Source organism: Artibeus jamaicensis, unplaced genomic scaffold (assembly GCF_021234435.1).
Source record: "Artibeus jamaicensis isolate MK-2021 breed Jamaican fruit bat unplaced genomic scaffold, CSHL_Jam_final contig_797, whole genome shotgun sequence".
Classification (NCBI taxonomy): domain Eukaryota; kingdom Metazoa; phylum Chordata; class Mammalia; order Chiroptera; family Phyllostomidae; genus Artibeus; species Artibeus jamaicensis.
In genome coordinates this window covers 29,049,711-29,077,203 of record NW_026521977.1, presented here as the reverse complement: position 1 = coordinate 29,077,203, position 27,493 = coordinate 29,049,711, and the positions used below count along the sequence as shown (strand labels likewise).

Here is a 27,493-nt window from a genome sequence, read left to right as displayed (position 1 = left end):
AGGGCAGGGCTGTTGGGAGGATGGAATATATGCTGTTATGCGCAAGCGTGCTTTGTCAGCCTAAACAAGCCACTGCCAAGGAAAACTGCCTGCAACTGCAGTCCAAGAAGAACACTGGGCACATTTTCACTAAGTTTAGGAGATGGCTGTGATGGTTTGACTTAAAATATAAGCTACGCGGCTTACACGAAGTTCGTTTTAGGGGGTCCTGGGGCTCGCCTCAGAGTGATAAGCAGCAATCTGCCAGAGCAGAGGACACAGGTGCAATAAATGACTCTCAGATGATCCTAAGCGATCTGTCCTACTCAGATGGAAATGATTACAGACGTGATGTTTAGTTTTTTTTATTTTTAGTTGTAGAATCTGATTGCCAACTGAGCTCTTCCCACGTGGTCAGAGCTGTGACACCTGCTCCAAAGTTAGTGGTAGCAGCGATTTCTCTTCGAAACTGGTTAAGAATTTTCTCAGATAACCCTGGGTGGCCAGCTTGTACGTTAATAAATAATAATTATAAAAATGCTGCCTGAGCCCTGGCTGGTGTAGCTCAGTGGATTGAGCATGAGCCTGCAAACCAAAAGATCAAGGTTTGATTCCCAGTCAGGGCACATGCCTGGGTTGTAGGCCAGTTCCCAGCAGGGGCCAGTTCCCAGCAGGTGACACACAAGAAGCAACCATACATTGATATTTCTCTCCTTCTCTCCTTCCCTTCCCTTCTAAAGATAAATAAAAATTAAAAAAAAAATGCTGCCTGAGATGTCATGACCCGCACACCCCCCCCCCGCCTTTACACAAGGCTGGTGTATGTTCTTTATGGTGTGGATAGGTAGAGCCGTTGTGTGAATCCCCTAATTTCTAAATGGGTCAGATTCTGAGGTTGAGTCAACTCCTTCTAAGGCGTCCTTTCAGTTATGGCCAAACTAAGACTACACTTCCCAAAGGCCTTTGCGGCTCTTGTCCATTTTCCCTCTGGGTTTGTGTCTAAGCACCCGCCCATTGCGTGTGCTGACCAATAGCACAGCATAAATAGGATGAGGGCGGAAGGTTACCGAAGACGCGGCGCGGGGACCAGCCGCCCAAACGTCGTCTTTTGAATTGGAGAAGCAGATTCGCTGAGACAACGCGGCCTAAGCTAAATGGGCTAGAGTCAGGACTTGAAATAGGTCTGCTACTAGTCAAGATCTGGTGTTAAGAAAGATACTACTAATTTTATGCTACGGCTCTTGCGCAGTCCGATCTTTGACCTTTTCCTCGGGAAATGAATCTGCTGCCGGAACTCGAGAGTTCAGTGACTCGGCAAGAGAAGATGGCGACTGTGTGGGATGAAACTGAGGTGCGCGTTGGGAGAGGTGGGGGGTCCTAGAGCCAAGGCCGGAAGGGACACCACCTTGGTGGAGGGGAGATTTGGCCCGGCCCTAGAGTTGAGGCCGCTAGGGATATGGGCAGGGATCCCGAATCCTTCATTCTAGTCTTACGGGCGGGGAAACCAGGGCTGTGAGTGGGCTTGGACAACGAGGGTATTTGCCCTCAGTTAAAAAAAATTTTTTTTAACAGCAAGATGGAATCGGGGAGGAGGTGCTCAAGATGTCCACAGAGGAGATTATCCAGCGCACACGGCTACTGGACAGTGAAATCAAGGTGGGCATATACAGGCAGGCCAGGGGGACCCCAGCTGTCTCCCTAGGGGAGCCATGGGGACCGCTGTTTCCTCCTTGGACCAGAGGAAGAGAAAAGAAACCTAAACCTTAGGAGGGACCAGAAGCGGGACAGGGTGCTCGGATACCAGACCTGAGAGTAGCAGTCATCAGACTGCCTTTCCCAACGAGGTCTTTACTCCTGTAGAAAATCCTTCTTTTAAGAACTCTTCATTTTGCAGATGAGAAAACTCAGGCTCAGAAGGGTTTTATATTGAAGGACCCAGTCCTTAATAAAAGGCGGAAACTAGAACCTTTATTTGACCCAAGGGCCTGCTCTTTTCCCTGTACTACAACTACTTCCCCAGGAGGTCTCCAGACGGGCCTCCAGACCTTTGTGGGATGTGGCCAGAGACAGGCCAGCCAGCATTCAGAGAGCCTGGGAGCTGATTGAGCGGATTTGGGAGGTCCCCTGGGCAGCCTGGACCTTACCCATTAAAGGCCCTGGGGGTAAACTGAGCCAAAGCTGAACATTTGCTTCCACACATCTTCGTCTCAGATAATGAAGAGCGAAGTGTTACGAGTTACCCACGAACTCCAGGCCATGAAGGACAAGATCAAAGAGAACAGTGAGAAAATCAAAGTGAACAAGACCCTGCCGTACCTTGTCTCCAACGTCATCGAGGTGTGTGTGTATGTGGAGGGGAAGAGGGGTTTGCGGGGCCTGGAGGCAGCTTGTGATGGGCCATTGGGGAAAGAGTGGGCCAAGTTTTGAGGCCCAAATTGCATATTGGGGTACTCCTGTGAGGGCCCCCTTCCTAGAGTGCATTTCTTAGGGGGGGGGCATGTAGGGCTGGAAAAGGTCTCAGAAGGTCCACGTCTTCTTTTCTACTGGTTGTTTTTCCTTGGGGCTGGATGAGTTCTGTGTAGAGAAGCATCACCTAAACAGAAACCTTATCAATACTTCAGTTTATCACTGCACTCACTGAGCTCAGGGCTAGTGTGAGGAGTGAGGTAGAGATGGTCAGCCCTGTGAATGCTGGGAATGTCTCAGCCCAGGAAGCATCTGGCCCCGGGGAGTTCAGTGGGCCAAGCAAGGCCTCTTCAACTAAGCTTTTTCCCTTTCCAGCTTTTGGATGTTGATCCCAATGACCAAGAGGAGGATGGTGCCAATATTGACCTGGACTCCCAGAGGAAGGGCAAGTGTGCAGTGATCAAAACCTCTACACGACAGGTGAGGCTGCTCAGCAACAGGAGGACTGAGGAGGGTGAGGGGTGGATGCAGGAAAGGACTAGGGAGCCTTACTGAGGGCGGTAACTGAGGTGCTTCTGGACTGTCTCCCACAGACATACTTCCTGCCTGTGATTGGGTTGGTGGATGCTGAAAAACTGAAGCCAGGAGACTTGGTGGTGAGCGGTGTCCCTGAGCCCAGGGAGAGCTCTTCTAGTGAAGTTTCTCCCACTGACTGGCTGAGCCTGGCCCCGGGCCAAGGTCACTGTTGGCCTTGAATCTGAGCAGAGCAGCCCGGAGAGTCAGGTCTTACCGCCTTGCTCTTTGCTGTGTTGCCCAGTTGCATGTCATTCATTCTCTTCACTCTACAGACACCTATCACCAGCCAGTTAGTTCAGCCTTGCTGGGACAAATCTGAAGGCTTTGTCTGTGTTCCCAGGGTGTGAACAAAGACTCCTATCTGATCCTGGAGACTCTACCCACAGAGTACGACTCGCGGGTGAAGGCCATGGAGGTGGATGAGAGGCCCACGGAACAATACAGTGACATTGGGGGCTTGGACAAGCAGATTCAGGAGGTGAGGGTAGCGTGGCAGCCACTAACCGCCTCGCCAGCCTTTTGTGTTTCTCTGCTTCATCGACCAGGGTGCTTCCCCTAGTGTGCCTCTTGTCCTTGTAGCATCCTAGGGAGGCAAGAAGGATACCATGTGTCAGTTTAGGAAACCGATTCAGGGGATTGAATGACCTGGTTAGGGCCATAGAAGGTTAAGGGCATCCAGGGCCAGAACTGGAACTCGGGCTCAGTGTGTTTCCACCACCCCCTGCCGTTGCTGGAGAGACCACTGCCAGCCTCAGTGGGAGTGAGCATTCTGTGTTCTCTTGATATGGAGAAGGAGGACGCAGTGTCCTTGAACTGGAATAGAAGGGTTCCAGATTGGGGTTGAAACCATTAAAAGTTGGGCTGTAGGGGCCGTCAGGGCTTCACTCTCCTCACTCAGGATTTCTTCCTGGTAGCTGGTGGAGGCCATTGTCCTGCCAATGAACCACAAGGAGAAGTTTGAGAACTTGGGGATCCAGCCTCCAAAGGGTGTGCTGATGTATGGGCCCCCGGGTACGGGGAAGACCCTGTTGGCTCGGGCCTGTGCTGCACAGACCAAGGTGAGCACTGGGAAGGGGGGAAGAGGAACTGGGCAGAGCCGAGCACTGCAGGCCCAGAGTTACCTTTGGCTTGACTCCACAATCCCCATTCCACCACATCCAGGCCACCTTCCTGAAGCTGGCGGGCCCCCAGCTGGTGCAGATGTTCATTGGAGATGGTGCCAAGCTGGTCCGGGACGCCTTTGCCCTGGCCAAGGAGAAAGCTCCGTCCATCATCTTCATTGATGAGCTGGATGCCATCGGCACCAAGCGGTAAGGGGGTGCTGAGTGCCACCCAGGGAACTGTTCTAAATCCTACTATCCTACTCGGTCCCCTTTCCTGGGATGATGCAGCTCTACTTTTGTTATTCTGCTTTCTAAATTCTCTTCTCACTAGCCTCTCTGCTTCTTAGCTTTCCCCCATCCTTCCATTCTCCTCCCATCTGGCAGCATGTTTCTTTTAAAACCTGGTCACATCACTCACATAGCCCCTCACACAGATGGGTCCTGCCTACTTCAAACCCTTCCTGTGCCTTCCCCATTGCTCCTTGGGATGGCTTGGCTTTCCTGGCCTGCAAGGCCCCCTGTGTGGCTCTCCCTGCTTCCCTCGACCTCATGCTCTTTCTGCCCCTGCCTTCCCTTCCATCAGGACTCTCCAGAGCACCCCTTCAGCTTGCAGGCCCACTCGGCTTCGCTGTGGGAGAGATTTTGCACCTATTGTTTCCTCTCTGAATGTGCTTTTCCTTTTTCCCTCTTCTCCAGTGTTGGTTGCCCAGCCAATGCGTTTTCAGCTTCAGATCTCAGCTAAGGGACACTTCCACAGGGACACCCGCCTGGGCCCCCTGTTACTCTCCAAGTCTGGGCTGGATCGCTGTTTCTAAGCTTAGCTCAGTGTGCGTGGCACGCTTGTCAGGGTGCTATTCCAGGGGGAGGTGGTTTTGCTCCCGAGTTGTCCTCAGCTCAGCACCTGATCCCAGCCGCCCCAGCAGTCGACAGTTACACTTCTTCTGGGCTACTCCCTGGGCTGGGGGCCCCAACATGAGTGAGACATTTTCCTATTGTGCACAGGTTGGGTTATGCTTCTGGTTGGGTGGAGGAGGAGGGGAGCTCTTTTTCACCAAGCTGTGGCCTCACCAGTGTCTTGGGCCTCCTGTGTCCCTCAGCTTTGACAGTGAGAAGGCTGGGGACCGGGAGGTACAGAGAACAATGCTGGAGCTTCTGAACCAGCTGGATGGGTTCCAGCCCAACACCCAGGTCAAGGTGAGTATTGCTGAAGTGTTAAAGATGGAGAACAAGGGCCTCAGAGGTCAGGGTACCTTCTCAGTCACCGCACTATCAACAGGCACATTGACTAAGGTTGGCCAGAAGATCCATACGGTTTTTTCCATAAAATATGTTTCAGTGTTATCACTGTTAACCTCAGCTGGTCTACCTGACCGTGGAGCATCATCTGGCGAGAAACCTCCAGCATGAAACTTCACAAACCACTTTTGACATGTTTGATCAGTCACAGCACCTTCATTCACTGCATGAATCTTTTTTTGTGTTTCAGGGTGGTTTTACCTTTCTTGAAATAATAAAGTATAATATGCCAAAAATGTTGCTTATTTGTTCCACCTTCAGTATTAAAATGGCTACCAAAAAATTCACCAATTTTGATAATTCTTTTAAAAAGTGCATGCTGATATGACAGTCATCACAATACAGTGTAACAAAATTGTTTTGAATGAAGTTAAAGACAACTAAGTGCACCTAGAGCCATCTTACGGAAAAAGTCCTGAACTTTTTGGCCAACCCAGTAGACGAGGACTTGAGGTCCGTCTTGAATATCCCTTGCTTTCTCACCTGGCCCTGTCCTGTCTTTCTGCCTGTTGTGGCCACGTGAAATGTTTTCCTTTCAGTTCATGTTGCTGCTGCTTCCCTTGCTCAGGTAATTGCAGCCACCAACAGGGTGGACATTCTGGACCCTGCCCTGCTCCGCTCAGGCCGCCTGGACCGAAAGATTGAGTTCCCAATGCCCAATGAGGAGGCCCGGGCCCGAATCATGCAGATCCATTCCCGAAAGATGAATGTCAGGTGAGCAAGGATGCCACGAGCAGGGCGTGGGGCCCTGCCAGGGCAGCGGCACCGCGGTCTGTTTCTCTGCTTTGTGCCAAGCTTCCCCAGGCCTCCCCCCGTCCCCGCCCACAGCCCATTTGCACACACAGCACTCCTCTGCACCACAGCCGCCTCTGCTTCTTAGAATCCACCCGCTCCCTTCTTCCCCGTGACTGGAAGGTCTGCCCTCAGTTTCCTGGCCTCCCTGACCCCAGCAGATGGGAACCGTCCTACATGGTGCAGGGTGATCCAGCTAGAGGCCAGGTGGACCTGCATTAGATCTCTGACCTTCAGCAGGTGGTATAACCTCTCTGAGCCTCTGCTCTCTTATCTTGGAGATAGTGGCACCAACCTTATGGGGTTATGGCAACATCAAACACCGTGCCTGGCATGTGAGACCAGTGAGTGGCAGCAGCATGCCCAACGCAGGGCCTGCGTTACTTTGGAGACGGATGGCCATTCTTGTCTCCCTCCTGCTCCCCTGCCTGAGCCTGAATCAGCCCCTGGGGTCTCAGGTGCATGTTTCTAGAAGGCTAGAGCCTAAGACACGAAAATAACCAGGTCTGATCTGCTTTGACTGTCCCTCTCCCTCCCCTCAGCTTGCACCAAGAACAAGGCACAGTGGGGAAGGGACTTGGCTACAGTCCTAGGGCTAGTTGACTCTGTGACGCTGCCTGGGAACGTACCTGCTCCCCCCCCCCCCGTAAGTAACTGAGCCCTTTGCCGTGTGTCCTTCCACAGCCCCGACGTGAACTATGAGGAGCTGGCCCGCTGCACGGATGACTTCAATGGGGCCCAGTGCAAGGCTGTGTGTGTGGAGGCGGTGAGTGTTGGGGGGGGGTGGTTGCTGAAGGGAAGAGGCTGAGAAGGCTGGGGCCCCTGGGAACCAGGCCAGGGCTGTGGGGGCACCCTAGAGCTTGTCTGTCCTGGGTGCAGGGCATGATCGCACTGCGCAGGGGCGCCACAGAGCTCACCCACGAGGACTACATGGAGGGCATCCTGGAGGTGCAGGCCAAGAAGAAAGCGAACTTGCAGTACTATGCCTAAGGTTCGGGCGCCACCACTCCCTGGTCCTGTGTTGGTTAAAATGCATAATAAAAGATGGTGTCAGGTCCCTGCCACCTGTCTGTCTCACCTTCTCTGGCCTCTTAGTGGAAAAGTAGGTGTGTTCGCATGAGAACCCTGCCCCATGGGCTGCTGCCTGGAAATTCAGGACAGCTGTGGGTCCCACTCTGGTTGTCAAGGTGAGGCTTTGGCAGGGAGTGGGGGTGAACGTGTGCTGCAGCTGTCGCGGGGTCTTCTGGCCTCTCCCACCCGTTCCTCCCTCCCCCTCCCCCCACTCCCTGCCCCACCTCACTGAGCTTTTTAGAGGTTGTTCGGTGCTGTGCTCCAGAATGGAGGCCCTAAGAGAGCCAGCTTTTCCCTTTTCCAATTGGTGCTCTGGCTCTTGGCTTTGCTTCTTTGTAAAGCCAGGCTCTGGGTCTTTTCCCCTTGAAACTCCTCTGTTTCCTGGCCCCCGAGTCTCCTGTTTCTCCAGGTGCCCCCTTGCTCTTTCGGAGCATTTCCTCTCGCTGAAAAGTGAACCTCAAGTGAGACCCACTGGGAGAGCCTTGCTAGGCCCAGCCTTTCATTGTGATGTGTTTGTGAACATGGTTCTGCCATAAGCCCCCCACCCCCAATGGCCTTCCAAAGTAATGGCAACCCTATTGATTTCCCAGCCACTGACGGAGGAGCCCCAGCATAGCCTCCGAAGTGCTTCTGGTTGTCCCTGGCCCCGTTCTGCATTCCCCCTCACAGCCAGTTGCATTCACCTGGCCCTGGCTTCCTAGTAAACCTGCAGCCTCCTCCCCTCCCCCCGCCCCGGGAGGCTGAACAGAGGAGCCCCGTTGGACCAGAGGCAGATCCACCAGATCCTGGGTAAGTCAGCCAGGTGCCACAGATTGCTTTTTGCTGAAAAGAATGGCTCAGCCAGGCTGAGGGTGCAGCAAGTTGGGCTTCACAGCCTGTTCCACTGACGATGTGCTGCTCTTGGCCAGTGGGCTACGGGCTACTGGAGGATGTCGGGCTTGGGAAGAGTGGCTAGGGCTCCACTTCCCCTTATGCATTTCCCTGTAGCACCGTGGGGAAGCAGCGCCCCCCGGTGCCTGGCCTTGTCCTTACACAGCACAGTGAGGTGAAGGTTGTGTGGTTTACGATCAGAGTCCATATTTTTTTTCCTTCCTTTTAATGAAAAGGAATTTCATTGAGGCTAAACCTGGAGTTGCCTTTGTGGATGGAACTCCTTTCATCGATTAAATTTCTGAGGCTGGATGAGAAAAGGCTGCTGGCTCATAGGCCTGTATAATTAGGACACCACCCTTGGGGGTGCTGTGGGCTGCAGTGCACAGTGCCTGGCCTATTTTGGGGGACAAAAAGCTAACACAAGCGAAGGAAACACCACAAGGGTAACAGTTCAGAGACAAGCAGAAGGCAGAAGGGTGGACGGTAGGGGTGAGTGGGGACTGGCAGGCAGCCAGCAGCTGGGGCCATGGAGCTGCCAACCTGGCTGGAGCACAGGTGCCCAGAAAAGCCCCCCTTGACTGTGGATGGTGTGAAAAACAGGCAGCAAGTTTGTGTATAGTATTTATTTGCATCTTATATATAGAACAGGTATTTACAGATACAAACGGAACCACAGCGAAACTGCTGTAAAGCCATCCGGACCCTCTCAATGGCTACTTCGGAACGCCCATGGTCAAGCAGCAGGGCTGGAGCCTGGCTATGGACTGGGCCAGCTGAGCGCTTGGGTGCCGGCCAAGTGAAATAACTGGGGATTATGGCTTCAGCTTTCTCCAGGAGCACATTCCTGAGTGCTGACAGCATGGAGCCCTCACCACCCCCAGCCTACCCCTACTCCCAGTGGGCCAGGAAAAGGGGCCCGAGCAGGGAGGGACAGCCCCAACCACTGCTCCTGCCTCTAGGATGTCTGCCTGGGCCCTGAGCTGGCACAAGCATCCCTGAGCTGGATCAGGAGGCCTCTCTGGCCTGGGGCTGCTGGCTGCCCTGCAGGCTGCTGTTTGGCAGCTGGAGGTGGCAGGGGCTGCTGGTGCTGCCAGGGAGCATTCACTGGGTGACAGAAGCCAGCCCAGGGCAGACGGCCAGGAGGGAGGAGGGAAAGGTCTCAGCATCCTCCAGCTCCATGCTGGGAACGGTGGGACTCGGTGCCCAGTGGGGCTGGGGTCTGCTAGAGCACCTGCACCTTTCTTTGGCCTTAGCACTGGCAGAGGAAGGGCCAGGCTGATGGATGTGGCAGAGAGAAGTCACCCAGCTTCTGCCCAGGGTGCGTTGCACGAGCAGGGGGTTTACTCTCAGCCAGGGACACGGGACGCCCCAGCAGGAGGCAGCTTTGGGGTTCCCTTGGAGTCCTGGTGGGGAGAGACCTCTGGGTGCAGTGCTGCTGTTTCCTCACTGGTCACTGGGAGGTGTAAGATGACAGGGTGGCAAGGGGAGGGGCACAGTGCGACTGGGGGCAGGCGGGGGCACTGGGCCCCGGGCCAGCACATGAGGGATCACAGTGTCGGTCTCACACACCACTGTTCACACATGCACACCACACACACCGTCTAGTCTGTCCAGAGGCCCGCTGGCTCTCACTAGCTCTCTCTACCTCGAACATGGTCACAGAGTAAATCGAGTCTCTTATTGCTGTGGGGGGGGGGGGCACCAGGGATGTTACTCCACGAAGAGCGAGAACAGCACCATCACCAGGATCCCCGCGCAGAGGAGAAGCACTTGCTGCAGGGAGCGCCTGTGGGGGGAGGGACCAGGGCTCAGGGGCCACACCGGATGAGGGAGGGAGAAGCCTCTAAGAGCCCCATGCGTGGCAGTCCCAGTGGGTCACTCACCAAGGGTCATCTTCCTCCAAGAGGTCGGGCAGCACGTTTACCAGGGCGATGTAGAGAAAGCCGCCAGAGGTGAAGGGCAGGATCCAGGCCACAGTCTCCTCTGCAGTGGGAGAAGGCCTGCCTGGCTGGGAGCCCAGAGAGCTGTGTGCACCCCTTTCCTCCCCCACAGTGGGACTGGAGGCAGAACCTGGCCTGGACCCTTCTGCTGATCACCACCTGCCTTCCCCCACCCGCCACGCCCGTACCTACTCCCTTGGGGGACTGTGTACAGATGGCGAAGCAGGCCCCCAGCAGGCCCCCCAGTGCCGTTGAGAGCTGCAGCTTGGCCGCACTCCATCGGTCGAAGCCAGCCCGGAGCAGGATGGCAAAGTCACCCACCTGAGGGAAAGTCCAGATGGTCACTCTGGGCCCCAGCAGGACCAGACCTCTGTGTGCCTCAGGTGTAGACACACACACACACGGAGCCCCCTGCAAGGACCTGCCAGTCCCCCAGCCCACACCCCCTTGGCTGGGTCCCCAGGCCTGAAGGGCTGAGCAGCTGCAGGCCTCAAAAGTCTTGCCCCAAGCCTGCCACTACCAGGCAGCCCCGCTCCACATGCAGCCCCAGCCCCTGGCCCCCAGAGCTGACCATGGGCCCCTCTGGAACTCACTTCATGGGGGATCTCGTGCAGGAGGATGGCCATGGTGGTCAGGAGCCCGATCTGCAGAAAGGGGAGTGTGTGGGGGTCTGTGCCAGGGGCCAGGGCACCAACTTGTCCACTCAGCCTACCAACACTTGCTGTGTTCTGGCTGGCCACCATTTGGTGACCAGAAATCCAGCAGTCAATGAACCTGCCCTCGTGAAGCTAACAGTCTGGAGGAGGGAGGCCAGGGCTGGACACATACAAAGAACCATGAGATCACACACTGTGACAGCTGCTGTGGGGGCGGTGGGGGCTGGGTGCCATGGGCCTAATTAGATGAGGGGTCAGCAAAGGCCTCTTTGAGGAAGTGCATTTAAGCCAAGGCCAAAAGACTGAGGAGCAGCTGTTCAGAGTGGGAGGAAGAACATTAAGGTGGGTGGCAGTGTGAGGTGGAGGCCAGGAAGAAGGCAAGAGTATGGGTGTTCAAAAGTAGGTGGAGGAGAAGCATCTAGAAGCAGCCTGGCAAAGGCACGTGATCCCAACAAGCAGTGTTCGAATCAAGAACAGACCAGTGGCTTGGGACAAAAGGCCGTGTCCAGGAGAGTGGCAGGGAGGACTGGGGGCTTGGATGAGGGTGTTGCTGGTGCAGGGAGCAAGAGGTGATGGATTGGAGACCTATTTTGGAGGTAGAGCCAACTGGTCAACACAAGCACCCTCATTCCCACTAGGACTGCCTGGGTCCTGCCTGCCCCAGCTGCTACTCACCTTCTTGCTCACAAGGAAGCTGGCGGCCACAGCCAACCCATGCGTGAAGTTATCTATGGTGTTGGCCAGCAGGTTGAGATAGCCACTGACCTGGGTGAGGGGAGAGAAAGCTGGATGAACAGGACAGGCAGGGTTGACCTGGGCCGGCCACTCGGGGTGGGATGGCTGCAGGAGGAGGGGGCCCTGAGTGGGCCACTCACTTTGATGCTCTGGACCACAGCGCTCAGGCCGGGCTCTGCAGCCGGCTGGGCCAGATAGTGGCCTCCATTGAGCGCGGCGGCAGCAACAACAGGGTCTTTGCTGGGGGCCTAGGGCCGGGAGAAGGAGGGAGAAGTGACATTAGATGCCCCCCACTTGGCCAGGGTGGACACGGAAGGGAAGCGAGAGGTGGAGAAACAGGGAATTCCCCTTTTGTCTGGCTAGACTTCTCGGATGCGCTATCAGCCGGGCGCCCCCAAACTCGAAAGCCCACCTCCCGCACTGCTGTCACTATCATTCTATGAGAACAAGCCGAGGAGGGGCTGATGCTGTCACTCCCCAGATCCCTCCCAACAATCTGGCCCAGCTTCCCAGAGGTCACAAGGAAAAGCCAAGAGACCCTCTTTTTCAGGGTTCAGCCCAGAATCCGAGACTCCAGGCCCTGGCACCACCACAAAACGGAGACCAAGGCATCCAGGTCCGGGAGTGCAGGGCTCACCTGGTTGGCCCCCTCCTGCTCCTTGCTGTCCAGGAACATCTTCTCCAAAGCCAGGAAGGTCAGGAAGCCAGCAATGACCCACAGCCCCAGTTGCTGCTGCTGCTGCAGGCTCTGCCCCTCACCACCTGCAGGGGCAGCACTGACAGGCCAGGCCAAGCCAGGGCCGTAGAAGGGGTGCCATTTGGAATGGGACCTAGTCCAGCATAGGGATGGGGCAGGGGGACCCCAGGGAGTGCCACAGGGACCAGGACAAGTTCCCTGCTAGAGGCCCTGAACCCCTCCCCCAGTCATTCTAACAGAGCAGGTAGCGTCTAGGCCATCACTGGGCCATGCAGCCCCCCACCAAGACCCCTCCTGCCCCCAGCCTGTGACCTCACTCACCAAGGCTGGAGCTGCACGTGTAAGCCCAGGCCTCGGGCAGCAGGTGGAGGAACACGTTACCCAACAGCCCTCCCAGGGCAAAGCTGAGCAGCTGCTTCAGGCGCCGGGCCCCAGCTACAAGGCAGAGATGCAGGGCCTGTGGGCTGACCCTCCAGGGCCCCTCCCGGGGTGCAGCTCTTTGTGTTGTTGCAACCAGAATGTAAGCCTCTAAAAGGCTGGACAGGGGCTGTGGCCCTTGCTCAGTCCCCCGCTCCCAGGCCCAGCTGAGAGCTGAGCAGGAATACACCACGACCTGCTGATAGACTGAGGAGCCTCTACTGCTCATGGTTAAGGTCCCAGCTGCCCCCAAGCTCCCAGCTGGTGACCTTGGGCAAGTTACTGCTGGGACTCAGTTTCCCCTTCTGTAAAGTCGGGATAACTACCTATCTGATAGGGATCCTGTGGGAATTCAGTGACAATACACACAGCAAGTACTCATTAAATGGGAATTTTCTCTTCTCAATTGTTACTCTCAGAAAAGTAACAGACTTGGGGGCTTCTGCCAACTTGTAGCATCCAGAGTTGGAAGTGCCTGAAGGGGGTCATATGCAAGCTCTTGAAAGAAACTGAGGCACAGAGGGCAGAGGCAGCATGACCTCAGGAGGGTCAAAGAACCTCTCCACGCCTGTGCGTCCCCACCTGTAAAATGGAGCTAGTGACCCAAGCCCTCCCTACACTGATCTCTCTGGCCACACGAGACGGGCTGAGTAGATGCACCGCCATTGAGGCAGTCCTCTGCCTGGTGAACAGGGGTATGAGCACCTGGGGCCCTTGTCTCAGAGATTCCAGGGGCCGTGGTCCAACCTAACTGTGTCATACTCTTTGGTGGTGGCGAAAGGCACCTTAACTGTAGCTGCTCTCCCATCTGATCTTGTGGGCTTTTCATTCCATGTCATTTGTGGACAGACAGTACATGCAGACCGTACAGAAGGGTAGCCAAGGGAAAGCCCCCACCCATACCTGTGCCCCACCTCCCAGACCCCGCCCCAGAGGCATGAGAGCTCTTTTGCACTGTGAGCAGAGACTGAAGGAAAAGGCAGTGCTTTGCTGGCCACTGCACCCTCGCACCCAGCACAGGGCCCTCAAACACGCAGCCTTTTCCCTGCACCAGGCAGAGCTTTACCGATATGAGTGCATTTAGTCATCACAATAGTACCTGTGAGGTAGATATCGTTATTATCCCCATTTTTAATGTTGGGAGCCTGAGGCAGAGTGGAGTTAAGTACCTTGCCCAGTGGCACCCAGCTGGTAAGTGGCAGAGCCAAGATGTGAACCTAGGCAGGCTGGCATCCCTATTTCTAACCTCTATCTGTACTGCTTCTTGGTGAATGTGTGCTGACAATTACTCTTTCAGAACAAAGGAACGCACAGATGAATGAACCAATGAGCACAGTGCACCCCAGTCTCCCAGGCCCAAGGAGAGAAACTGTCTTCTACCCTCACCCTCCACCTGTCACACTGTAAGCCAGGACGTGAGACCCCGCTCTCCATGGAGGGCAGCATGTTTCTCTCGCTGCTGGCTACCCCAGGGGGCCAGAGGAGGGTCACCCACCTTCTGAGCGCAGTGTGGTCCCCATCTCCAAGGGAATGACCAGTAGCGGGAAGACCCCACTGAGTCCCACCATAAGTGAGCCCAGGAGGGAGCATATCCAGGTGTCCAGCCTCTCCCCACTCAGCAGGGCCCCCCAGGACTCGCTTTCCTTGTTGTCTAGGCGACAGGCTGCTGCAGCCCCCCGGTTCCGGAGGGCCTGCGGGGAACCCCCAGCCCCTCCCAGGAGCTCCAGGGCAACAGCAATGAGGAAGAGGAGCCTTTGGCCCGCCATGCCACAGCCAGAGCAGGGACATCCAGGCATGCCAGGTGCTGAAAAACACAAAGGCCACTTATGTGAGCTGCCACCCTTGACAGAACACCTGCTTATGAAATACAGCATCTTAACCTTCCCAACCCACCATGTGCCATGGCATCTGCCCTTCTGCTTGCCTGGCCCAGGCCTCTGGGGATCCAAATGGTGGCTGCACAGAGCAAAGGTTCTCTGCTTCTCCACAGCACATTTTTTCCTTCTGGGCCCGTTTCAGACTGTGTGTCAGCATGTCTGCCTGAGGCTAAACTTTCCCTAATGACAGGGTGAGGTGCTGGCTGGGTTCCCCTTAGCCACCGGCAGGCCCGGCCCAACCGGGTGTCTCCGGCTGCCAGGCGAGGTTCTGCCGCCAGAATGTGCCCTGGTGAGGACGTCCCAGGGATGGAGGCTGCCCCTATCTAGCTTGATGGGGCAACATTAGGTGCAGGTGGGGTAACCAAGCAGCTGAGCAAGGACAGGACCATTAGAGCTTCTTCCCAGGAAACAAGCCCAGTGTCCCTGGGGCTCGGAGACAGACAGGAGGGGGACTGAAGAGAAAGGAGGAGCAGCCCCACAAAAGCTCAGAGCACTGCCATTAGCTTTGTGCTCTGCACTCATAGCTGTTTGACCTCGCAGGTCCCTGAAGCCCCTCGCCAAGCCTCCTCAGCTTCCTTCTCTCTAGCATGACAATAAGTATTGCCTCCCTCACACAGCTGTGCATGCAAGATGCACCTGGTAATGCCGGTGAATGTGCCTGGCATGGAGGAAGCACAGACAGCCCTCCTTATGTTGGGGGAGGCCCACAGCGCTGGGCAGCAGGAATGCTGTCCACCCAGTGGGTCATCACAGGACGAGAATATAAATCAACCAAGGGAGAAGTTCAGTCTGGGAACTCAGGCATGAGATTTAAACATGGTCTGCCCTGCCTCATGCTGGTTGTGACCTTGAGCTGGAGATGTCCCTGCCTCAGTTTCCTCATCTGCTGCTAGAGGTGGGAGGCAGGGAAAGCAGATGCCTCTGGCGGTGGAAAAGTTGCCCACGTTCAGGATCTCCAGGCTTGAACGGGAGACCCTGATAAAATTCGCCAGGCTCCACTGGGGACCAGAGGAAGGGCAGGGCGAGGGCCAGGGCAGGCGTGGAGGCCGAGGCAGGTCACTTAGCGGTGAGGGGGTGCAGAGTCAGAAAAGAGAGGGAAGGTAGAAATCAATAGTCCACAGAGAGCTAGAGATAGTGGGAGACACAGACATGAGGGGGAGAAGAGGGAGACATGGGGAGCGACGCGTGGGCGACCGGGGAGAAGAGCCCAAGGAAGTTTAACTCCGGGCTGGACGAGAGGCCCAGAGCGGCCCAGGGCGGCCCAGGACGGCCCAGGGCCAGGCCGGCCGAGGTCAGGGGGTCGCCGGGTCCATCCCACCCAGGACGCGGGTCCTGAGGGTCTGGCGGTCACTCACCGTGCAGCGGCGGCAGCGGCAGCGCTCCGGGCGGCCCCGGCCATCCAGCTGCGGCGCCGCGCCCCGCCCCAGGCCTGCCCCGCCCGGCTCCGCAGGCCGGCCCCCGGCCCGGAGCCGCCCCCAGCACGCGGCCACGTCAAACGGGACCTGTCCGGAACCCGAAACGCCGCCCGCCGCGGTGTTGGGGGGAGTGGCTCTCCGGGAGCACTTCCGTTTCACGGCCAAGGGGGATCCGCACTCCTAGCGCACTTCCGCTGGGGTCCAGCCACGGGTTTGGCGAGGAGGGCCGGGCGGAAGTGGGAGAACCGGGGGTACCGCGCTCAGCCAGGCTGGGCTGGGAGGAGGCGGCGGTGCAGCAGAGACCGCGAACCGCTAGGCGGCTGGGCGTGCGGATCTGCGCGCCGCCTCTTCTCGCGGCTGCAGGCTCCCTCGTGGCCACACGGGGCGCGCTCGACTGCCGGACTCGCGGCTCCCGGCTGGCCGGCCGCATCCTGAGTGGGAGGATGGCTGCGGCCGTCCACTTCTCAGTCAGCCCGGCCTGGCTCCTCCATGAACAAGGGAAAGGGGAAGTGCGTGCCGCAGGGAGGGGCCTAGACCCGGGAACCTCAGAAGAGGGAATTTTATTCTTACTCATCGAATTATTTTTATGCTTTGGTTTTTTTTCATTGGGAACCTCAGGCCTTTGTAACCCTTTGGATTCCAATGCATGGTGGCTTAACGCTGCTACTTGGGCCTCCAAAGCCGAGGGAGCAAGGGTTCTGTGCCCCCCTCACCTAAAGGAAGCTGGCCTCACCTCTTAGACTAGGGTAGCAAACAATAAGATTAGTATTATGACTGTAATTTACCGAACACCTACTATGTGCCGTTCAGTCTACTTTCATTCTATCCCATTGAGGTGGGCACTGTGAGCCCAGGGTGAAACGGTGGCGCGATGGCAGAGCCAGGATTCAGACCTGTGTGTCCCTGAACCCTGAGTCTGTGATACCACCTATCCCTTCCAGGGTGTGGGGGTCCGGCTTGGTGTTGGCACTTCTCCTCCTTCTCTGGGAACTAGGCAGGACTGCAGACTGTTGAGGAAGGGCCAGGCGGGTACTTACTTGGGCAGAGATCGTGATGAGGTCGGGTTCTCCAAGCCTCTGACCCTCATTGGCCTCCCACAATAGCTCCCTTCATCTGTGCTGAGTTGCTTTCCCCTCTGGGGATTATGAGGGCACACTCAGCTGTTCCACCTCACACTCTAAATGTCTAGACTCCTAGCTCCTACAAGGTGGGATCAGCTTTCCTCTGAAAGCCCCCTGTTAGCCTCATCTGACCAGGCCCATAGGTTGGCCAGGATGCACTTCTGTACCCACCCTGAGTTCTAAGTGGAAGCCCTGGGTTGGTTTCTTTGCACAGGGAGAAGGGCTCTCAGGGATGCAGATCTGGGATCTCTAAGATAGTCTCTGCCCTGTATGCAAATCACTCCATCATATGCAAAGCACTTCACAATATACAAATGATTTCACAATAATACAGTCAGCATTCCTGCCTCTGGGGGCTGAGGGCTGCTGGATACCAGCCAGTGGATGGGCAGGACTCAGCCAGAAATGCCATTTGATGCTTTCTCCACTGGACTTTCCTCTCACCTGGCCTGAAATTTCCACCATCAGGCTCATGAATGGGTTACAGAAATTAGCCCACTGTGGCTGGGGATGGGACTCTATAAGAGGACAATAAGCAGGAGGGCCAGGGGGAAAGACATGGTGGGTGGACTAATATGCGACGGTTAAAAACTGAGTTAGCCCTGGCTGGTGTAGCTCAGTGGATTGAGCAATGGCCTGTGAACCAAAAGTTCGCTGGATTGATTTCCAGTCAGAGCACTGCCTGGGTTTTGGGCCAGGTCCCTGTTTGGGGACATGTGAGAGGCAACTGGTTGATGTATTTTTTGCACACTGATGTTTCTCTCCCTCTCTTTTTCCCTCCCTTCCCCTCTCTCAAAATAAATAAGATCTTTTAAAAAAGAATTAGATCTCCCAGGGCTTCCAGGTATAACCAAGTAAGAAAGAGACATAAATAAAAATATTTAATATAATCTACTTTTAAAATAATGACAAAAGGAACTATATGCATATATATATACACACATACACACGTGTAATTATAGGTATTGATATATATATATATTTGTAAGTCCACATATAATTGTGAATAAATAAAAAATATAGAAGATCACACTTTAAGGTGTTAACATGACTTACATGGTGTGGGGAGGAAAAATATATAAAAGGAAAATTTAAGAATATGTTAAAGCACATATATAATCACATTTATGTGATGCAATTATGTAAAAAATTATATATAACACCTTATTCACACACATACATGTGTGAATATCAGAGTATACTTACACAAACCTGGAGAGTGTAAACCTAAGCTACCTGGTATGCCACTGTCGCATGTGGATGGACCCTGGATGACCAAAATGTAGTTATGTAGCACATGGCTACATGTATGTGCGTGTGCACATATGTGTACATATATGCCTCCTAGCTTGTGGTTATGGTTAAGACAACCAGACTCTGGTACTAGATTTCCTGGGATAAATTATTTAACTCCCTATGCCTTAGTTTCTGCATCTGTAAAATGAATACTGCATTGGACTGTTGTGAGGATTAAATGAATGAATATATATAAAGCACATAGAACTTTACCTAGCATATAGGAGTTCTATTTAAGTGTCAGATATTACGTATTATTTATATGTACAAACACATGGGTATAAAGAAACTGTTATAGCAATGGAGAGATATTAAAGACGCAGGGGGCATCCTCTCTCCTCTCCTTTCAAGCACAGGGAAGTTTCCCCCAGCACATTAATCAGTTGGTTTGGAGGTCTCGGGGACCGAGACTTCAGCGGGCGGGGTGGGCCTGGACATTGACTGTGTGGGTCTGTGTGTGCAGGAGGAGCTGGGGGCCGCAAACCGCTCTCTTCGACTTTGCTGGATCGCCCAGGTTCTGACTTTAACACATTACTCCTGGCTCTGGCCCCTCTAGGAGGGGCCTTTCTTAGCAACGAGGCCTCAGCTTCCGATTCCAGGCAGGACTGACTGGGCCTGCTGACCTGGTGGTGGCTGAGAGGCCGGCTCAGCCCGGCATTGCCACTGCTCTGACAACCTTGCCCCTCCTCCGGCAGTGTCAGGCTAGAGGCTCCCAGCTGGGGTGGATGCACATTTCCTCTGCTGCCAGAGTGTGGCCTTCACCTTCTCAGGGTTTTCTGCAGGGTCTGCAGGCAGCCATCTGCTGTAGAAAGGCATCCGAAGCTCAGGCTGGCAAACACCTTGCCCAAGGTCTCAGATGAAAAGAGGGAGTCGGGTGCTCCTACAGAGGCCTTGGACCTCCACCTCTCTGAGCTGGACCTGCCCCTCTGGAACCCCTGACCCTAACTCTCTCTCATGTTGTTCTTTCCAGAGCAGCCTTTGCTCCTTCGTGAGTTCCTGCGGTGCTTTCACCCATGAACCCCAAACCCTGGCCAGATGATGCCCCGTAACTCCACAGGGCCTCTCCCACCGTCCACCTCTCAGCAAACCTTCCATGGGCAGCCCAGGCACAGCCAAGCCTAACTATTTCCTGCCTGGCCTCTGCCTTTCCCTCCCCCTCTGAGACCCCACCTCCTCACCCCATCCCTGGCAGGCCGGGCATATTTTTCCCCTTCTGCAGTCTCTGTGGATTAAGATCCAGCCTGTTTACAAGGCCGCCTCTTCCCTGAAGCCTTATGGGTCTGTCCAGACTGAAAGACCTCAGTGTTCTGTGTCTTTGGGGCGCTGAGTTTTGTGCTCTGTGTACACAGGCCTCCTCTACCACCACCACCACCTTGCTGTGGGCTTCTGGAAAGAAAGACAAGCTCGTTCTAACTGGTGTGGCTTGGTTGGGCATTGTCCTGCAAAGTCACCAGTTTGATTCCCAGTCAGGGCACCTACCTAGGTTGTGGGAGAGAAATGTCGATTGGTTTCCAAACCTGCAACCCAGGCATGTGACCTGACTGGGACTCAAACCCTCAAACTTTCGGTTTACAGGTTGAAGCTCCAACCAGCTGAGCCACACCGGCCAGGGCCCCGTTACATTTTGAAGGGCCTGCTGATAGTGCACAGGACCCAACTACATTCTTTTATTGGCTGTAATATTTTCTCAGTATTACCCTTGAGTCTTGAGTTTACTCTTGAGTCTTTTGGTGGGTAATTCCATCATCCCCCTGCCCCCACCACCACCACAAAAGTATTACATGGTAGGAGCCAACACTGGCTTTGGCCTGGTTTTGAACTTCACAGGAAGGGTTTTGTCTTCTGGGACTAGCTTTTTCATTCAGCAATATCGTGCTGAGATTCAATCATGACCTTCTGAGGAACTGGTTTATTTGCTGGCACTGCTGAATAATGAGCCCTGTGTAATGAATCCACTAACTACTTAGCCATTTCCTTGCTCATGGGCACCTCAGTTATTTCTAGATTTTTGCTGTTAAGAACAGGACCCTGGCTGGCATGGCTGAGTCGGTTGAGCGTTGCCCATGACTGAAAAGTTTGCCAGTTGGGTTCCTGGTCAGGGCACATGCCTGGGTCGGGGGTTCGGTCCCAGGCAGCCCATCAGTGTTTCTCTCCCTCTCCTTTTCTCTCCCTTCCCCTCACCCCCAGTCTCTCCTGAAGGAAGGAAGGAAGGAAGGAAGGAAGGAAGGAAGGAAGGAAGGAAGGAAGGGAGGGAGGGAGGGAGGGAGGGAGGAGGGAGGGAGGGAGGGAGGGAGGGAGGGAGGGAGGGAGAGAGGGAGAGAGAGAGAGAGAGAAAGAGAGAAAGAGAGAAAGAGAGAAAGAAAGAAAGAAAGAAAGAAAAAGAAAAAAGAAAGAAAAAAGAAAAGAAAAAGAAAAAGAAAAAGGAAAAAAGAAAGAAAAGAAAGAAAAGAAAAAAGAACAGGACAGCTTTGAAAGTTGTTGTCCCTGTGTCTTGGAGCACAGGCCAAAGTTTCCCTTGACCATGCTGGGCCTCAGCTCCGTAAGGTAAAGGCTAGATGGCCTGCGCACTGCCCCTGCCGCTGGCCACTGCTTGTCAGTTGCACTCTGACGAGCAACGCCCTGGAGATTCCGTGGCTCCACCTCTTCTCCCACACTTGGTGCTGCCAGGGCTGCTAATTTCTGCTCTTAGAACGGTGTGAAAGAGCGTCTCGTTGTGCTCTTCATTTGCATCCCCTCGTCACCAATGAGCTTGAGCGTCCCTTGGACGCGCATCAGGCAAACGTTTCCTCCTCTGGAAAAATGCCCAGTCCTGTGTTTTATTTAGTTTTCTGTGGGATCATTTTTTTTTTTTCTCCTAAGGATTTGCAAGAGTTTTCATGTCTTTTCGATGCTCATCCTTCGGGTTGTTCGAGGCAGATGTCTCCTCCAGTTCGTGGGCCGCTTCTCACTTTCTCTAAGGCGTGTCCCACACGCCTCCGTTGCCTCCCACACCTGTGCCAGGGAGGCCGACGGGCGTGGAACCCCGCGTGTGCGCGTGTGTAGGGGAGGTCGGGGGTCTCGAGTCCCATCCCTCGTGGAGACCCACCTCAATGCCCCTCCTTCTTCCAGGGCCTGTAAGGGATCCCAAACTCTCTCCAGCTTTGGCTGAAGCGGCCCGGTTAGGGGAGCTCCTCTCTGCTCGGGGTGGGCATGCTGGCGCGGGGAAGGCCTGACTGAGACGGCGCCCCTCCGCCCCCTCGGAGTTATTTATCACTTCCCGCCCCTCACCTGGGGGCCAGGCCCCTCTTTGCTCCGCTGGGCACAGCCCGCTGCACTCAGCGCTCCCTCGGGGCTGGCGGACGCGGGGGAGGGGCGCTCCGGGCGGGCCCTGCGGAGGCGGGGGCCCGGGCCAGGCCTGCGGCGGGAGCGGGGGTAGGGGGCGGAAGCTGCCGGAGTAGATAAGGGCCGAGGTCGGTTCTGCGGTGAGACAGTGCGGGACGCTGCCTCCTCCCCTGCCCTCCGAGGAGCCTGTCCCCACTCCCGGAGGCAGGGTCTGCCCCGCGGCTCCCTCCCCCCAGCCCCGGGCTCTGCTTGGCAGTCTGAGACTGCCGAGCCCCCAGGGAGCCAGGGAGCAGGGGGGATGGGGCTTCAGCTTGCTCACTCAGTTCCAAAGCTCAGTTATCTTAACTGGAAAACGGGGCCGGAGCCCCCACTTACCTTACAGGGCTGTTGGAGACAGAAGCAGTCCCAGCTGGTGAAAAGCCTCTGTGGATTTGGGCTTTTTGTAAAGGGTGGGTACCCTGAGCTCCTCTCGTTGCCTCTGCTGTACCCCCTGGCTTTCCTGGCTCCATCCCCATTGTACAGACGGGAAAGTGGGGGTCTCTCCTCGAGTCACAGAGCCAGCCAGCTCAAAGCCAGTAGGGAGGGGGATGAAACTCTTTCCACTGCCTCCAGTCTGCGGACTGAGCTAGGTTTGGGGGAGTTTGATGCTTATACAATTTGGGGGCCCTCTTAAAGGAAATGATGACAAAGTCACAAATATAAATTTTAAAATGTGGACCTAGGTGTATTGCTGCCAGTGGTCTCACCACTGAGCATCCAGCCAGGACCACAAGTATCAATTTGCTCAGGCCTCACTCCCAGGACCTCAGAAGGGACCCAAGCGAGTAAGAAGTTCAAGTCCAGCTTTTTGGTTTTCTGGCCTCACCCACAGGCCCCCTGGAAAAGCTTGCACCCCTCTTCTTACAGGAGAGGGCAGGCCCTGGAAGGCCTGCAGGGCATGGGGCCCAGCTCTGAGGCCTGGAGAGGCCCTGCTGTGGTGGGCCCCACCCCTTGCGTGCCCAGGCAGCTGTCTGCAAGCCCAGCCCAAGAGCAAGGACAGTCAGGCGCTGGAGATGCACCGGGCTAGGCAGCGCCAAGCCCTCCCGCTCCCATCCAGTCCTGGCTGTCGCTTGGGGCCTCTGAGCCTGTGGGTGGGGGTGGTAGGGAACAGTTGCCAGGAGAAGAGGAGGGGCCCTCTCTGGGGCAGTGAAGTGCACCTGGCTTGGAAGCACATGGGACTGGGGTTCAAGCTTCTGCAAGGCTTGGTGACCTTGGGAAGACCCCTTTACCTTGTTTTTTTTTTAATCTATAAAATGGGAGTAATAACGTACCTACTTGTCAGAACCGTTATGAAGCTTAAATGAGACCATGCGTGAAGAAGGGCTGAGCCCTTAGAGACAGATCTCCCTTCTGCGAAATCTCCAGGCCCAGGCAGGCCTTCTCCTCTCTACTTCAGGGCAACGTCACTTACCGTGGGGTGGTGGCTCAGGTCCAGAGTTGACATTCAAGCCTGTGAATGCCTGGCACTGATGCCCTGGTTCTAACTACCGGGGAAGGCCGCCCTTCAGGTCCATCTTCCGAGGGAGCTACCTGCTGCTGCTAGGTGTGCATGCCCAGGCCAGGGAGCCCACGGGAGCCCTTGATTCTGGGGACTGCTCACCTTTCCGGATGTTATCATCTCTCTGCTCTCATGGGCACCTAGGGCTGGAATTTTTCCAACTCTGCTATCCCATAACCTGGACCAGGAGAAGCAGGAGATTCCAGTGATGGGGAGGGAGCAAGGGAGCTGGGGGTAAGCCATGACCATGCGGCCGGACAGCAGTGGCACTGCGAAAGGCTTGAAGGCCTTGTCCAGACAACGAGGTGCTGCTTTGCCTCCGGGTTTGCACAGGATTTCCACCAGCTTGGTGATCAGAACTGAGTGCTGATGTCAGTCCCACCCCTTCTGGGCCAGCTGACCTCCCACCGCTCACTCTTTGCCTCTGGGCCTCGGTTTCCTCATACGTGAAGTGGGAATCAGAATAGCTGCAGCTGCTGTGAGGATTATCAGACGCTGTGTATGTGACGTGCCCAAGAAGCCCTGACCCTGGACCAGTAGCTCAGTCGGTCAGAGCCCCGCCTTGGGGCCTCTGAGTTCTCTGTTGCAGAGAGGGAACCCCTTGGTGTGGGGCTGGGAACCGCGGGGCCAGCACCGGCAAAACAGGGCAGCTCAGAGTCAGGCCGGGGCCCTGGGGTGCCGAGAGGAGCAGGGAGCAAAGGTTCTTGCCCCAAATCAGGAAGGTGAAAGGGAAAGGAGGGAGGAAGTGGGGCCTTGGAGTGTCGGTGGGGTTGGCCCCTGTTGTGTCCTGTTGGCCACCTGAACGCCCTGCCGGTCTGCAAGGCAGGTGTGTTCTCCAAACGGAAAGCCGAGGCTCACCCGCCCAGGCTCACACACGGCGCGCTATTGGGTCTGCCTGGCTTTGCAGGCTGGACGCTGGTGGTCACTGCCACTTTCTTATGGGCCTGACAAGGTTTCCAGTGAAGCAGGTGATCTTGGAGGCTCAGAGAGGTCCCAGGCCCTGCCAACTCTCTCTTGAGGTCCCTGAGCCCCGGGCTGGCAGCTGAGTAGGAGATATCACTGGGAAACCCAGGGCTAGAGCTGAGGAGAACTGGCTCGTAGCGCAATCAGAGACCCCTTGGAGTAAGGGAGTGAGCGTACCGTCACAGGAGGGCTTCAAGTACAGACATCCTGAGTCCCCACCATTGTGCTCCAAAGGCTGAGGAGCTGCAGGAGGGTCTGCGGGGCATTAGCAGGCATGGCTCACAGTGGCCCCCAAACCAGCCAAAATGTTTCTGAAGTTCCTTATTTTATCTTAAAAAGTCATACAATCATTCATCCTTCTTTTTAATATGTCAGCTTCCCCCCTTTAAAAAAAGACAAAACAGTTTCCCTTCCAAGTCTCTACCTGAGTGGACGTACGGGAGACGCGCCGTGGTGCGTACTGGGCCCGGGCAGGGATTCCCAGGCCCTGCGCCCCTTGGTCTGGTGCGAGTGAGTGCAGGGGCGGAGCTGAGGCCAAGACCCTGCCTGTCCTCTCTCAGTCCAGGGCTCTCCCCGCCTCTGACCCAGGGCCTCCTGTCCCATCGGGCCTGCCTAACTCAACTCCCCCGCACCAGGGATTCTCAGGATGCCTCCAACCCCCCTGCAGCCCCGAGAGTCCTTGTCCAGAGGGGCATTTCCTATCTTCAGCCCTCTCTGCATTGCAACTCACTGAACTCACTAATTTCTGAGCACATTAAGAGGAAACTGAGGCCCAGAGAGAAGAGGTGCCTGACCCCAGCCAGGGGCACAGCAAGAAGGCTTGTTGGATGCCCAGAGTGGGGGGGGAGGGTCTCAGGGCAGGTGGAGTGCGTAGGCCTGAGGAGAGAGCACCAGATCTGGGCCCTGGCCAGGGAGGCAGGAGGGAGGAGGGAAGACCACGGGGCGCCGGGGGCTGCTGCCTGGCAGGTCCCTGTGCCCAGGGTAGGGAAGTTTCTTATTTCTCCTGCTCGACTTCCCCCTTTGATTTATTATAGCCATGAAATGCTCTGCTCTCTTCTCTTTTCCTTGCTGTCCCCGGGGCTGGAGGAGCACAGACCTTCCCAGGCACCGGCCCCGGCCTCGCTGGACCCCCGTCTACTGCCCCGGGTTGAGCCCAGGGGGCCAGAACCGGGAGGTGAGTCGTCGGGGCCGTCAGGCAGGAGGAGCAGGGGCCCAGGCCCCCCAGAGACCAGCCTGGGTGGGACCGCCGGGGCAGGCGACAGCTCACCCGGGAAGGGCTGGGGCTGGGCAGAGGGTGTGGCAGGCCCTTGTGGACTGGAAAGCAGATGGCTCCCTGGGGTCGTGGGGGTGGCGGGCTCCTGGCCAGCGGCCTTAGTGAGGCTTGGGGATCGGGCCCGTCAGGGTCTGAGGGCCAGGCACAGAGTTCTCCAATGCCAACCGCCAGGTCAGAGAAATGGCTTCTCTGTGACCCCTGACCCCATATTTTGATTAAACAATGGCCAAGGCAGGCCGGGCTCGGGCCGGTCTGGGGATGGGTCTGAGAACCCAGAGGAAGGCATGAGGGCCTGAGGCCTGGGAAACCCCGGCTCCCCGAGGCCGCGGCCGGACAGCACCGCGCGGCCTGGCTGAGGCAGGTGAGGGCTGGCGGCTACCGTCGGGCTGCCCCGCAGGCCTGCCCGCGGCCGGAGCATTGCTCTGCCTGCCACCGCGCGGTGCCTGCGGTGACGGGCTGTTGGCGTTTTGCAATGGGCCGGGGGTGGGGAGGCTGCGCACACACGCTTCCTGTGGTGACTGGGCGCTTCCTGTTTTCTCAGGCGCCGGACTTGCTGCCGTCGATGTGGAAACAGGGGCAGCTGCAGCCTGGGTGGCTCCGGGCTGGGCGCCCCGACTCTGCCCAGAGGAGCCCGAGAGGGCCCGCCGCCCGAGCCCCGGGCAGGGCTGCATGGCCTGAGTTCCCCCCACCCCGGGCCTCCGTCTTTCCCACCCCAACAGCTTCCGCCAAGAGGAAGGAGTCAGGCAGGGCTGTTACTCAAGGCTGAGCAGGTGGCCCACAAGGTCAGAGCCCCAGGGGCGAGAGCTCTAGGCCAGTGTCGGGCCACGTGGCCTTGGTCTCAGCTCTGTCCTGCGTTCACCGAATGGCTTGGCCATCCCTGGCCCATTTGAGGCCTTGGTTTTCTCCTTGGCATTGTAATCATGGCACCGGCGACCTTAAAATCCTTCCTCCATTTCTGCTCGAATTTGGACTTCATTTTTACGTCCCCAAACCTCCTCAGCTTTGGGGACAGGGTGAGCACCGAAGCTGGGGGTGCTCAGCAGAGGCCTGGACAGAGGGGGGACTTGGGGGACAGAAAGGGCATGCCAGTGGGGGGCGGGGGCAGACTGGAACAAGGTTTAGAGGTGGGAAGGCCGGGACCCAGCTCGGGAGGCAGAGTGTGGAGGGGACGGGCAGAGAGAGCGGTAGGTGAGGAGGCTGGTCCAGAGGCTCGAAAGCGGGAGAAAGATGTTAAGAACCTCTGTGTTCCCTCAAACCTTAGGCGAGGTCCTGACACCCTCCTCACAGTCTTCCTCAGGAGAAAGACCGGCAGTTGCTTGCAGGGCAGGGGCGGGCCAGTCCTTCCCACCCCCCAGGCCATGAGTGCCCTGCGGTGTGATGTGGGGCCTTGGGAGGGACCCAGCCTTTCCCCATCTGTCAGGGGCCTGGAGTTCCACCATGAGGGCCAGGCCTTAGGATTCGGAGCAGCCCTCTTCCCGAACGTGTTTTGTTTGTTTTGTTTTGAAGCTGCTGTTGCAAAAGGGGGAGGGGAGATGACTTGGCTTCTGTTGAATGTGCTGACAGCATCTGACCTCTGGAGGAAGAGTCTTTTTTGCAGGAAGGTTGGGGCCTGAACCCCTGGGAACTGACCAGCCCGCTAGCTGAGTTCAGCCACCCCCTTGGTCCAGGCAATTCTGAGACTCAGGCCCCACAGGGAGCTCCCCCTACACCTCAAGGCCATTACGGACAGAGTGCAAGCGAGAAGTCTTGGGATCTCAAGACCCTGAGGCCCAGCCTGGGCCCCGCGGTCCTGTCCCTTGCCTTGGTGCCCTGGGCCAGCCCAAGTGCTGAGTTGGCGGCTCAGCAGCTGCTTCTGCCCAAGGAGGCCCAGTTATAAATAAGCCCAGTGTGGCCAAGTCATCAAGTTCTGCCTCAGCCGCATTACCTCAGTGACCGCAGGTTGAGGCTGCCCAAGACCTGGGCCCACCGGGATGCGCCCACCCAGGCCGAGGGCCAGACCAGCCTCGATGCCTCCTGGGGTCCCCAGACCCAGCATTTGTGCATCTGCAGCCACTGAGACCTGGGCCTCCCTGGACACAGGCCACAGAAGGGGCAGGGCCATCCCGCCTGCACGGAGCCAGCAGCTATTTACAAACCGAAACCGGGAGGG

The 27,493-nt window shown here is 56.4% G+C and overlaps 2 protein-coding genes and 1 long non-coding RNA gene across 4 annotated transcripts; 2 read left to right on the top strand and 1 right to left on the bottom strand.

The window, feature by feature from the left end:
• The first annotated feature begins 1,078 nt into the window (after positions 1-1,078).
• Positions 1,079-7,231, top strand: PSMC3 (proteasome 26S subunit, ATPase 3). Its single transcript, XM_037166249.2, has 12 exons — positions 1,079-1,330; positions 1,552-1,635; positions 2,191-2,316; positions 2,761-2,865; positions 2,979-3,041; positions 3,302-3,439; positions 3,876-4,019; positions 4,123-4,271; positions 5,162-5,258; positions 5,929-6,074; positions 6,837-6,918; positions 7,032-7,231. Exons 1-12 carry the CDS (start codon positions 1,256-1,258, stop codon positions 7,140-7,142), a joined length of 1,320 nt encoding a protein of 439 aa, XP_037022144.1. The 5' UTR covers positions 1,079-1,255; the 3' UTR covers positions 7,143-7,231.
• A 1,473-nt stretch (positions 7,232-8,704) lies between these two features.
• Positions 8,705-15,921, bottom strand: SLC39A13 (solute carrier family 39 member 13). 2 transcript variants are annotated; one of them, XM_053672968.1, is made up of 10 exons: positions 15,774-15,921; positions 14,037-14,345; positions 12,446-12,559; positions 12,065-12,189; positions 11,568-11,675; positions 11,368-11,457; positions 10,630-10,680; positions 10,229-10,357; positions 9,980-10,079; positions 8,705-9,882 (listed from the first exon to the last, which is right to left on the bottom strand). In XM_053672968.1, the coding sequence occupies exons 2-9, from the start codon at positions 14,335-14,337 to the stop codon at positions 10,017-10,019; spliced, it is 981 nt and encodes a 326-aa protein (XP_053528943.1). In that variant the 5' UTR covers positions 14,338-14,345; positions 15,774-15,921; the 3' UTR covers positions 8,705-9,882; positions 9,980-10,016. The 2 variants fall into 2 exon arrangements, with proteins under 2 accessions (XP_053528943.1, XP_037022142.1); XM_037166247.2 differs by having other exon boundaries at positions 10,225-10,357; positions 15,774-15,918.
• An 8,762-nt stretch (positions 15,922-24,683) lies between these two features.
• LOC119064480 (uncharacterized) lies at positions 24,684-26,308 on the top strand. Its single transcript, XR_005085409.2, has 3 exons — positions 24,684-24,856; positions 25,106-25,245; positions 25,886-26,308. It is a non-coding gene; the product is annotated as an uncharacterized LOC119064480 (long non-coding RNA).
• The last annotated feature ends 1,185 nt before the right edge of the window (positions 26,309-27,493 follow it).